We start from the raw sequence: 12241 nt of genomic DNA on the forward strand, positions 1-12241 counted from the left end.
GAATGGTCAATAAAACCAACTTTCAGGAATAAAAGCAAAATAAAAGCATGAAATAAAAAGCTGGCTCCTAGTAGATTGTAAGTGAAAGAATTTCTAAAGGATGTTTCTCAAAAGGCAGAAAAAGATCCTAGAAGGCAGCCATTAGATGCAAAAAGGATTAGAGCATTAAAAGTTCTTTTTGTAAATATGTAGATAAATCTAAACGCTGATAGGTATAAAGCAATAATTCTATCTAAATTGTGGAATAAAAGAAATAAGACAGAGATTAGTAATTCTAGTTAGCACAAATGAAACCCACTATGGCCCCTCTCTCCCACAACTGAAAAGTGAACAAAATATAAAAGCAACTACCAGAGAGATCTGAAAAGTAAACAAAAGCAAGCAAACTGCAGAGGGCATCAAAAGTTGAAGAAATTTGTGTGAGGAAGGTGAAACAGAACTTGTGGTCTGTCCCTATTTGGACTATTTTTAAAAAAGAATTCACATTTTCCAGAATATTTTAAGACCCAGTGTCCATACAATATTCAAAATGTTCAATATACAATTCAAACATTAGATGACATACAGTATGTTGTATGCCAAATTTGTTGCCAAGGCAGGCTAAAGAGAAATAATACCAGAGGAAAACTGAAGTCTGAACAGCAGAATACTCATTCTTTTCAAATATGCATAGAACATTCAACCAGAACATATTTAGGGCAATAAAGTAAACTGAGGGGCGCCTTGGTGGCTCAGTGGGTTAAGCCTCTGCCTTCGGTTCAGGTCATAATCTCAGGGTCCTGGGATCAAGCCCCACATCGGGCTTCTGCTCAGCAGGGAGCCTGCTTCCCCCCTTCCCTGCCTGCCTCTCTGCCTACTTGTGATCTCTGTCAAATGAATAAATAAAATCTTTTAAAAAAAAAAAAGTAAACTGAAATCATACAAGGTATGTCTGACCACAAAGAAATTAAAAATTATACATTAAATTAACAGGGAGATATCTGAAAACCCCTAAAATGTAGAAATTTAACAACATATTTCTAAGTAACTCACGAATCAAAGATGTCACAAAAGAAACCAAATATTTCAATTGAATGAAAACGTGTTGAACGCAGTTTAAAGATGTGCTTAAAGGGAAACTTACAGCAGTTAAATATATGTATTAGGAAAGAGGAAAGATCTTTTAGGAAATCTGAAAAAGAAAGCAACTTAAACCCAAAGCAAGCAGAAACAAGTAAAAAATAAAGAAAAGCAATCAATGAAAGTAAAACAAAAGCAATTTTTTGAAAACCCAAAAGCTGGATCCTTGACAATATCAATACAACTGATAAACTTCTAGCCCGAATGAGAAAGAAAAAAGAGAAAACAGAGATAACATACAGATCCCACAAACATTAAGTGATAAAAGAATAGTATAAACAACTTCACCAACATAAATTCAACAGTTTAGATGAAATGGACCAATTCCTTGAGTGACACAAACTAACTAAGCTCACTCTAAAATAGATTACCTTAAAAAAAAAACTATTAAAGGAATTGAATTCCTAGATTAACAAAGCCTTCTGTAAAGGAAAATTCCAGGCCCTGTTGGTTTCACTAGCAAATTCTACAAAATATTTAAGAATAAAATAGTACCACGGTGCCAGGATGGCTGTTGGTTGAGTGTCTACTCTTGATTTCAGCTCAGGTCATGATCTCAGGGTCGTGAGACTGAACCCCGCATTGGGCTCCGTGCTCGGTGCAGAGTATGCTTGTCCCTCTCCCTCTGCCCCTCTCCCCCAAAATAAAATAAACTAAAATAAAACCAATTCTACATAAATTCTTCCAGAAAATAGAAAAGGGAATATATTTCAACACTTTACAAGGCCAGCATTATCCTGATATCATAGCCAAAGACAGTACAATAAAACAAAACTATGGATGATGTTCCTCACGAAAACAAACATAAATATCCTTGACAAAATATTAGCAAACAGAATCGAGCAATATAAAAAGAAGGTGACTATCTCCAAAGGAATATGAACAAACTTGGGGGTGATGTAAATGTTTTATATCTCCATTTTGAGTTGGTTTCATAACTAAACATCCTGTTAAAACTCACCAAATTTTGCACTTACAGCTGGTGAATTTCATTATATGCAAATTAAACCTCAGGAAAGATGATAACAACAACAAAAATCTGGCCACGTTAGGTCACAAAGGAAGCTTTTGAAATTCTGAAAAGTCTGTATCATAAAGATCACTTTCTTTAGCTAGAAATGAGTAACAAATAATTAAAAGAGCTATATGGTCTGAAAACTAAAAAACTCAACTGAAGACTCAATTACCTTGTTATTCTCTCCTTTCCATTTCACTATGCTATCTAAGGAAATTCCACCTGTGATTACAGGTGACTCTGTGTACTCTCTGCCTGTGTAAAACGAGCTTAACTGAGGAGAAAAAAAAAAAAAAAAATCCAACCAAGCTGACTGGTCTTATTTTAAATCTGTAAACTATTACCCTTGCATGAGCCCTTCAGGACACTGGGCAAATCTCAATTTCCCTTGTCTTTTCCACTTATTATTCCTTCTCCTAGACAGCCCTCTCGCCTTAAACCTTCAGTGTCTTCTCTTCCTTTCTCATTCTCAGGTGCTGATCTTTCTTCTTATTTTAGGGAGAAAATAGAAGCAATCAGAAGAGAACTTCCAAAGCTCCAAATACTGTATCTGAACACATCTTGAATCATGAAGCAAATATTCTCTGCCTTCCTTCTTGTTATTATGGATTAAACTGCCATGCTCCTATCTAATGGCAACCTTCCAGGGATTATATCTCTTCTCTTCTCAAGGACACTGCTCCAACAACTCTTTCTCTCTCTCCTGAATTAGCTATTTTTTCCTTCTCTCTTTAATCATCTCTATTAACAAGGAAATATGATATCTTTCTTCTTAAACAGAAACAAAACAGCAATAACAAAAATGTACTGCTTGGCTTGCTCTACTATACTGAGCTACCACTCTATTTCTCTGATCTTCTTTCAAGTAAAATTCCTTCTTCATTCTTCCCCTTCACTCTCTCAAATCCAATCTAATCAGTTTGTCTGCATCACCCCATCAAATGTGTTCTTGTAAAAGTCACCCATGATCTCATATTGTAAAATCCAATAATTAATTCACAGTTCTAATCATTCTTGACCTATCAGAAAGCTTTGACACAGTTTAATACATTCTCTTCTCGATATACTTTTATTATTTGTCTACTGTAATGCAATCTTTGTTCTTCCCATATTTAATTCACTGCTTTTTCTCCATCTTCTTTGTTCTTCCTCATTTCTCTGACCTCTCAACATTAGCATTATCCAGACTCAGCCCCCAGACCTCTCTTCTATATACAGTCACTACATTAGTGTTTTTCAAATTTTTTCACTGTAACCAGGGTAAACACATACATACCAATAAAAAAATATTTTATATTGACACCCAAAGTGTACATAGTTACCCGTGTTTATTATTAATTTTTAAGTAGGCTCCATACCCAACACGGGGCTTGAACTCACAACCCAGAGATTAAGAGCACCGCCCCAACTGAACCAGCCAGGCACCCTTATGTAATGAACTTTCCTATTATGTTATTATGTTAAAATCCTGGACTCAAACCAATAAACTGTTTTTATAACTTAAAGATGAGTTATAGCTGTGAGTTTTAACTCACAGTTTGAAAAACACTGCCCTACAGGCTACCATATTTTCATGTCTAGTCTTACCTATTTCCTGAACTCTAGATTCATATAACTACCACTTATTCAATATTTATTTTTAAACATTTATGAAGTGTTTGCATTTAATGGGTCTGGATTCTTATGTTGAAGGTCTACCTCTCCTCTCCAAAAACTACTGTTTTGTAGTCTTTTCTGACACCTAATAGCAACTTCATTCTCCCAGTTGCTTATGTCAAATAACCTACAGCAATTATCTTCCCCTGAAGGGCAAGCCCTTGTCCTTTTCCCTTTTATTTATTCCTCCTGTATCCAGCTACATCTGCTGAGAAGATAACTCTGTGCCAAGATTTCACAATTTTTCACCGAATGGGTCCCCTAACTGTGAGGGTGGTAGGACTGAATCAAACTGTCCTCTAATTCAGCAAAGCTGTGGCTGGGCAAGTGGTCTTCACACTCCTGGCCACCTCTTCGAAACACTTTCTCAAAAGGTACTCAACCTGTTACCTTCGTGATTTACTCTCCCATTTCCTTCAGGGTTCTTCTACCACTTTAAGAGGTCTTCCGTGATAACCTTGTATCAATAACACCATGGGATTTTTTAATAGTTCTATTATCCAGGTTTTTTTTCTTTTCATAGTACTTACCACCATCTATAACAGGGTCTATCTGCACCAACTAGAATGTAAGATCTATGGGAGCAAACACTTCATCTTCTTTTACCTCTGCTATACCCTAGCACTTAAAACACTGTCTGGCAGTGAAATATAAATAAATGTTTATTTTCAGTAGTAAGTACACAAATCACAGGTTGAATCTAATATGATGTATATTAGGAATCGCTACCCCTAACTGGGTTTCTTCTATACACCCTGTATTTTTTTAACAAGGGTTCTCAATCTTTTTCCAACATCCTATCTAAGAGGATAGAGTATAATCCTATCAGTATTGGTAGTGAATGTCAACAATCTGCATTATTCTAATATCAAGCTGAATCTCTTGGACCACAGTACCTTGGATGTCTTAGGGACAGTTTTCAATGTCCTATACACTTTGGTGCTCTGCATCTGCTTAGCTGACTAATGTCTTACAAAAAATATTTATCAGCACCTGGTGGCTCAGATGGTTATACATCTAACTACATGATCCCTGGGTCCTGGGGTAGAGTTCCCCCATTGGGCTCTTGGTTCAGCAGGGAGTCTACTTCTCCCTCTTCCTCTGCCTCTCCCCCTGCTCATCCTCTGACAATCTCTCTGCCTCAAATGAATAAATAAAATCTTTAAAAAATACATATTTGTAACATCACCATTATCACAGTAATATGACTACTTTAAAAATCTCATTTATGAGTCTTTATCATCTACTAGGTGGTTTATGTAGATTAGTTCACTGAATCCTTATAAAAATTACTTCTTCCTTTTTTTCCCTCTTTTCACACAGAGAAAATGGACTCAGAAGTTAAGTAATTTTCCTAAGATCATAAATGTAGTAAGTCAGAAGAACAAGAATTTAAAGCATGGTATATCCTATATCAAGCCTCATGCTCATAATTGCTATAATGCCCTGCTATCACATTTCACTTGGGAAATTTTTTTAAGAGTGATGTGCAAGAGAAAATCTGCATTTCTTTAAAGAACTAAATAAGGAGAGCTATGGTGCCTCACTTTTTACTTTGATCTCCAAGAAGCAAACATTCAGTACAAATACAGAAGTGATTAAGTCCTTCAGCCCATAATATTTCTTGGGTCTTCCCCTTCTGATTTAAGTTTAACCTAATTCCTTATGTATTTCCTGTATACCTTAACATCCTCCTCCTTTAAAGTGCCCATATCCACAGGGATTGTTATACTGGAACAGCTGAAGTATTATAAAAAAGCAGCAAGAAAATCAGAATTTAACTGTTCCAATATAAGACCCCAATCAGGCATAAGCATTTATTTTTTTAAAGATTTACTTATTTATTTGAGAGAATGAGAGAGAGAGAGAGAGAGAGAGAGAGAGAGAGAGAGAGAAAGAAGAGTTTAAAAGAATACCTCTGGGCACAGCAGCTAACGGTATCTATAATTAACATTATAGTAATTTCTCTGAGAGGAGATAAGCAAAGAGAATATATAGAAGACTAAGCACTTTCTCTCTCATTTCCTACCATATTCCCCACCTTCAGGGGAGGTAAAACTCCATTATAAGATATTATTCACAAGGCAACAAATTTATAAAGACTTTTTATGGCATTCTAAAAAGTTTCTTTTTTTTTTTTAAAGGATCTATTAATTTATTTGAGAGAGAGAGAGCACAAGCAGGGGGAGAGGGAGACAGAGAAGAAGACTTCCTGTTGGGCAGGGAACCTGATATGGGGCTAGATCCCAAGACTCTGGGATCATGACCTGAGCTGAAGGCAGATGCTCAACCAACTATGCCACCAAGACGTCCCTGAAAAGTTTCTGATTACTATACCATATTAAGAAAAATGCTTTTCTTAAAGAAAAATTCACAGAATAATCCATTTAAAAGGCAAATGCAGTTGATATCAGTAGCTGACAATTTAAAGATAAGCTATGTAGTAACAATTTTAAAAAATAAAGTGCAGGGGTATCTGGGTGGCTTGATCAGTGGAGCATTAACTCTAGGGTCTTGAGTTCGAGCTTCATGTTGGGTATAGAGACTACTAAAATAGTTAAACTTAAAAAAAAAGTGCATTACTATCAATAAAATCTATGTGTGTTTTTTTTTTTAAGATTTTATTTATTTATTTGACAGACAGATATCACAAGTATGCAGAAAGGCAGGCAGAGAGAGAGGAAGAAGCAGGTTCCCCGCCGAGCAGAGAGCATGATGCGGGGCTTAATCCCACCACCCTGGGATCATGACCTGAGCCGAAGACAGAGGCTTTAACCCACTGAGCCACCCAGGCGCCCCTAAAATCTATTTTTTTTAAAGGCCTAAAGGGAATATAAACCATAATAACCTGCCAAAGTATAAACTTACCTTAGCTACTTCTTCTTCTAATCGTTCTTGGTACTGTTTTTCCAGCAACTCAACCATATTTGTTTCCTGTTTCACTCCAAAATCACCAGAAAACTAAATTAAAGAGCAAAATATAACATACTTGTTTATACTAATCACACATCACTTATTTTTAAACTTCTAACCTCAAATATCCTCAAAAGATCAATGTTTCTTAGAAAACTTCTGCAAAGTTCCAACAAGTATGTTTTAGTTCTGTTCTTATTTAAAAATAATAATTCTGGTGAATAATTCTAGTGTATAATTCTACTAAATAATGTACTTACAAAAAATGTACTTAATACACCAAACTTAATGATGCTAAGTGAGAAATATATTTATATATTCTAATTACCAATACACAGTTCTACAGTGCAATAAAGACACTTCATAAATATAATTAAGAAGTTTTTAATTTTAAGAATGTTAACAGTGGCTATCTTTGCTTATGAAGTTATAAGCAATTTTTATCTTCCTAATATTTATTAATACTGTCCAATTCTCTGCAAATACAAATTACCTTTTCAACTAGAAAAAACATAAAGTTAAAAAAAATAGAAACATATTCTCAGCACCAAAGCTGTTTATTAATTATCTGAATACTCCATAGAGGATGAGTATAGAAGAATCAAGATATGTAGACATCTCTCCTCTCTATCCAAAACAAGAGAATGCAATAATCTTTGTTTTCTATAGGAGTTAAGAATCAAAAATCTACTGAAGTAAAATAAGGGTTTTGCAGCTGCAAGTTTCAGAAAAGTGGCTACGAAATGGGAGTATATAAAATGTTGAGGATAGGCAGAATGTGCAGGCCTATACTGTAAAAGATGAGGGGCTTTCATATATCAGATGGCCTGTGCTGAAGGAAGCCTTGTCTATTGTTCCAGCCATAACATCTTTTGGGAATTTTGAGGATTCCTAAATACTATTCTAGACGTGAACTGATTCAACTTCCTATGGTGGCAAGAAAAGCTGTTGCAAGGGCATTGAAACTAATTTATTAATACAGCTAATGTTATACAAAACAAGACAAATTTTAAATTAGAAAATTTTTAGAGAGAAAAAACTCTCAATTTTAACTGTGTTAGTCCTATGCTACGAAAATACATTAAATTTCTTTATTTATGTATTATTCTGGGTCTTTTATATAAGACTTTATATATTATGCTTACCTCTCAGCAAATATGAAATTGGATAATTACTGCAGATATAAAAATGACAGTAAGAAAAATAATATCAGTGCACACAATTTAAAGATACAATACCTCTATTGTACCATCAGTGTTCTGGTTTAGACAACTTCCAGGATATACTGTTTTCTGGACATCGGATTCAGTTATTACCATCGAATCAATGGAGAAACTAAACAAAAAAGAGAGTGAAGGAATTAGAATTGTGAGTTTTACTGTCAGTTCAAAATTACAGCATGCATAAAATGTGTACTAGGGCAGGGGCAAAAAAGATGACAGATCAAGAGTTACAGGTATTGTGACTTAAATAGTATTTTTGGCTAATTTTTCCATTTAAAACTAAAGTAACACAACTGAATGAGAGAATATTTCAACAGATCACCATTGAATTTTATGCCATTTTAGAAAGTGTACTAAAAATATATGATGTAGAGCTATTTACAGGTACAGACAGACATTTTTAAAAAGTTTTATTACCGAGTAAAAAAGTCTATAAAATCTCATTTTTTATTAAAAAAAGCATTTACACACACACAGAAAAAACATCTGGATGAATACATGTCAAAAGTAACAATGATTAACTCTAGCAGAACTGGGGAGCAGAAGCAAGAAAAGGAAGATTTTTAATTTATACAGACACTTCCAGATATTTCTTGTTTTTAATCTATTCATTTATTTTTTGGTGTTCATGTCTTTATTCTATATTGTTTTACAGGTATTATTTTATAAAAAAGTGATTTTTTTTCCTTATAATGTTGAACTTGGGTCATAAAAACAAGGTATATTTAATATTTAGTGGGAAAAAGAACAAAAGGGCTAATTATAATTTTTTCTGACTAATACAATTTCTCACTTCTATTTTCATATGCACCCATGCTGCCTTCTTTATTCCAACCCCCTCCTGCCCAGCTTCTCCTTTCTCTCTCCTATCCTCTTCTTTCATTCTGTCCCAAATTGGCCAGATACAAGTTATCATCAACTCATTTCATAACTTATATAACTAACCCCTATTGACAGACATTTGGTTGTCTCCAAATGTTCACTATTACAAATAATGCTACAACATAAATCCTCATAAGTATGTCTTGCACACATTTGTGGATTTTCTGTATGATAAATCTTACAAATAAGATTAAAATATTTAATATTTAAAATTTCAACATAATGCCATATTCCAAAGAGTTATATTAATTTTAACCCATAACAGTGTCATTTAAGTATTTACCCAAAACTTCAGCAACACAGAGTCTTAAAGAGTTTTGAACTTTGTTAGAACATGATGGTTTTATTTTTGAGATTATATATCCTTCAACTTCTATTGGCCTGTAGGTTTCCTCTGCTGTGAACTGCCTATTCGCATTCTAGGTTCATGTTAAATGACTGTAAAAACTCATCTCCCTTTTGTTTCTTCTCTGCCCTTCCCTGGTTCTTGTCTATCTCACAATTTTGTCTGTTTCCTCATTTCTTCTTGCATACAACTATTCTGATCCTTGGTTCCATGTTTTGATTCCTTTCTCATAGCTTAGAAAACCCTCCTGATTATTTATCGTTATTAAGACCCAAACTCTAATAAAAAATGGTACTTTGTTCACAATGACTCCATTTTATACCTTTACAGCATTTGAAAGTGTTTATCCCAAATTCAAAAAATCTGGCTAAAACCAAACTCACTGCTCCCCTCTTATAATTAAGGTACTACTCCACACTGTCCTTACTTCTCTATTTATATTAACATACCACTGTTTTCCATGTTCTCTAGTTCAAACAACACAAGGTCATCTTTATTTTTCCCCTTCACTTTGTTCTCAACATTCCTTCTAATCCATTATCTGATATTCATCCCTTCATTTCCATTTCCCCTAGAACAACTCCAATAGACAATTATTACAAAAATGTGCAGTGGAAGATGTCACACAAACACGGGTTTAAATTCCAGCACTCTGGTTCTATCACCATGTTACATGCCTTAACCTACTACTTCTTAAAAATTGTTTTGTAGTAAGTCTTTTTCAATGATTAGATTGAAGTCCCTTGAGGGAAAAAAGCCACTTTATATAGATCTAAAGCTTCCTCCATGAACCTAGCCAAGCTTGTTCCAGTCATTATTTCATTTAATCCTCACAATCTTAATGGTACTTATATTGTCCCTAATATTATTACCTAAATATGTTAAAACAATCTGCCCAAGATCATATAGCCAGTAAAAAGTTAAATCAGGTGTCAAATGCAGATTTGACTCTAAAGCCAAAAGTCATTCCATGAGGCTCTGGCATACCTGTAAGAGGCTTTAGCAGGCCAGCTCCAAATATATGTTAAATGAATGATTCAATTATTTTTTACATATTTTTTAAACTAGTTCAAATCTATCTTAGAAGAACAGCATGCTCTTTATTCACATACTCTTTATTCAAAAAGTATCTTAATTGTATCCAAAAATGTGATGACATTTACAAGAAATAACTTTGACTCATCACCACTAGTAGGAGTGAGCATGGGTCAGTAAACCTCTTTTTTGGGGGGGTGGGAGAAAACTAATGGTCTTAGTTTAAAGGTACTGTCAACACACTTCCACTGAATATTACAGAAACCTCTAAGAGAGGGTGGTTAACTGGTAAAAGCTCAAATTCAATAACTGCAAAGTAAGTCTTCATTTCCAGAAAACTCCCTTTTCTTCATGTTTTAGAGAGAAAGCATCACTAATTAAAGGAAGGTTACTTGAAACATTGTAGTTGATTATTAGTGACTTCCTGCTATTTACTTACTTTCTTTCACATCAGAAAACTCAGTCGTAGTTTTGAAATGTCAATCCATAAGCTATCTGCATCAGAATTATCTTGTTACAAATACAAATGTCCAGGGTCCATCTCAAAGCTACTGAGTCTGACTCTCCAAATGTATAATCCAGTAATCTAATTTTAAGTATTCAAAAACCTCCACTGTTTTTGATGCATGGCCAAGTTTAAGAACCACCGATCTCAAATAAGATGAAAGCTTTATAAGGCTATGCCAAGGCTGCTGTATAATTCCAAAGCCTATATACTGGCACTGAGTAAAAGAAGGAGAAACAGACTGCTTCCAAACAAGTGTGGAATTCAGTATTCTGTCTCAAAGAAAAAAAAAAATTTTGGGCTTGAGATTCCATTAATAAGCGCCTATGAAGATATCAGGCCTAGAACAGCAGAGCCAGCCAAAGTTAGATGAAGTCTCTGAGCACTTTATAGAGATAGTTTAAACATTAAAGCATACTTCCTAACTAAGTTATGAGCTGTTCTCTCATTCATTTAACAAATATTTATTAAGCACCTACCACATGGAGGGAATTATTATAAGGTTTGGAATACATCAACTCGGACAAAACCCCCACCTTTACAAAGCCTGAAAAGTCTTTCATAAAAGGCAGAAAACAAAGCAAACAAAACAAAGTCCCCTACAAATATAAATAGACTTGTTTTTTTTTTAATTTTATACATACACAGCTTTACATACATATAACAGGCAATATTAAGTAATAGGGAAAAAATTAAGCAGGAAACTAGTGTACAGAGTTCTAAACAGCAATTTTAATTTAAACGGGGTGATCAGGATAGGCCTCATGAGAACATGAGATCTGCAAAAAGACCCAAAGAAGGTAAGCATGTTGGGCATGTAAATATCTGGGGAAAGAGAATTCTGGGTAGAAGAAACAATAATGAGAAATCCCTAAAGCAGGAGCATACCGATGGTCTGAGGATCTCAAGGAAAATGTGTGGTGTGACAATAAAGACAGGCAAGGAGATAAAGTCCAAGTGGTAACAAGGAACCATCATGTAGGACTGAGTAAGGCATTGTTAGGAAAGAAGAGTATGGGACTAAAATGATCGGTCTTAAATTTAAAAGCAAATTCTTACATTTTAAATGCAAAGTTGTGGAAATGTGCTGAGAACAGACATTAGGAAAGAGGGTAGAAACAGGGAGATGAGTTGTTGTAGTAACCCAGGTAAGGAGATGATGATGGCAGGGAGCCAGTGAGAAATAGTCCAGTTAGATGTATTTTGGAGGCAGAGATAATAGGATTTCTTGAAAGATTAGAAGGAAAAGGAGAGAAAGAAGAGTCACCTTAGATGGAGATGGCTACAGAAGGAGCAAATTTCCAGGGGAAGATCCAGAGTTCTATTTTGGACATAGTCAATCTGAGTATTAGACAACTAGGTGGAGAAAGTCCAGCCATGACTGAAATGATCTTATCTTATATTTCTTGGGTATGCCCCACATCAAAGTAGCAAAGACCAGGCATAGGATAAGTAATACAAGCACACTCTGATTTAATCCAGCAGATTAACAACAACCACCATCTTTATAAGATAAAGGTGTAAGTAAAATCTCTATAATAGAATAT

At 34.6% G+C, this 12241-nt stretch overlaps 1 protein-coding gene across 7 annotated transcripts in view; it reads right to left on the bottom strand.

Moving 5' to 3' along the window:
* AKAP9 (A-kinase anchoring protein 9) overlaps nucleotides 1-12241 on the bottom strand; it is a 194756-nt gene that overhangs the window by 81232 nt on the left and 101283 nt on the right. For all 7 annotated transcript variants that reach the window (XM_032305898.1, XM_032305897.1, XM_032305899.1 and 4 more), the window contains 2 exons: nucleotides 7942-8038; nucleotides 6659-6751 (listed from right to left, as the gene is read on the bottom strand). In XM_032305898.1, the coding sequence (XP_032161789.1) occupies nucleotides 6659-6751; nucleotides 7942-8038 (190 nt within the window). The remainder of the gene's footprint in view (nucleotides 1-6658; nucleotides 6752-7941; nucleotides 8039-12241) is intronic.

The sequence above is a fragment of the Mustela erminea genome, chromosome 11 (assembly GCF_009829155.1).
Source record: "Mustela erminea isolate mMusErm1 chromosome 11, mMusErm1.Pri, whole genome shotgun sequence".
Taxonomy (NCBI): Eukaryota; Metazoa; Chordata; class Mammalia; order Carnivora; family Mustelidae; genus Mustela; species Mustela erminea.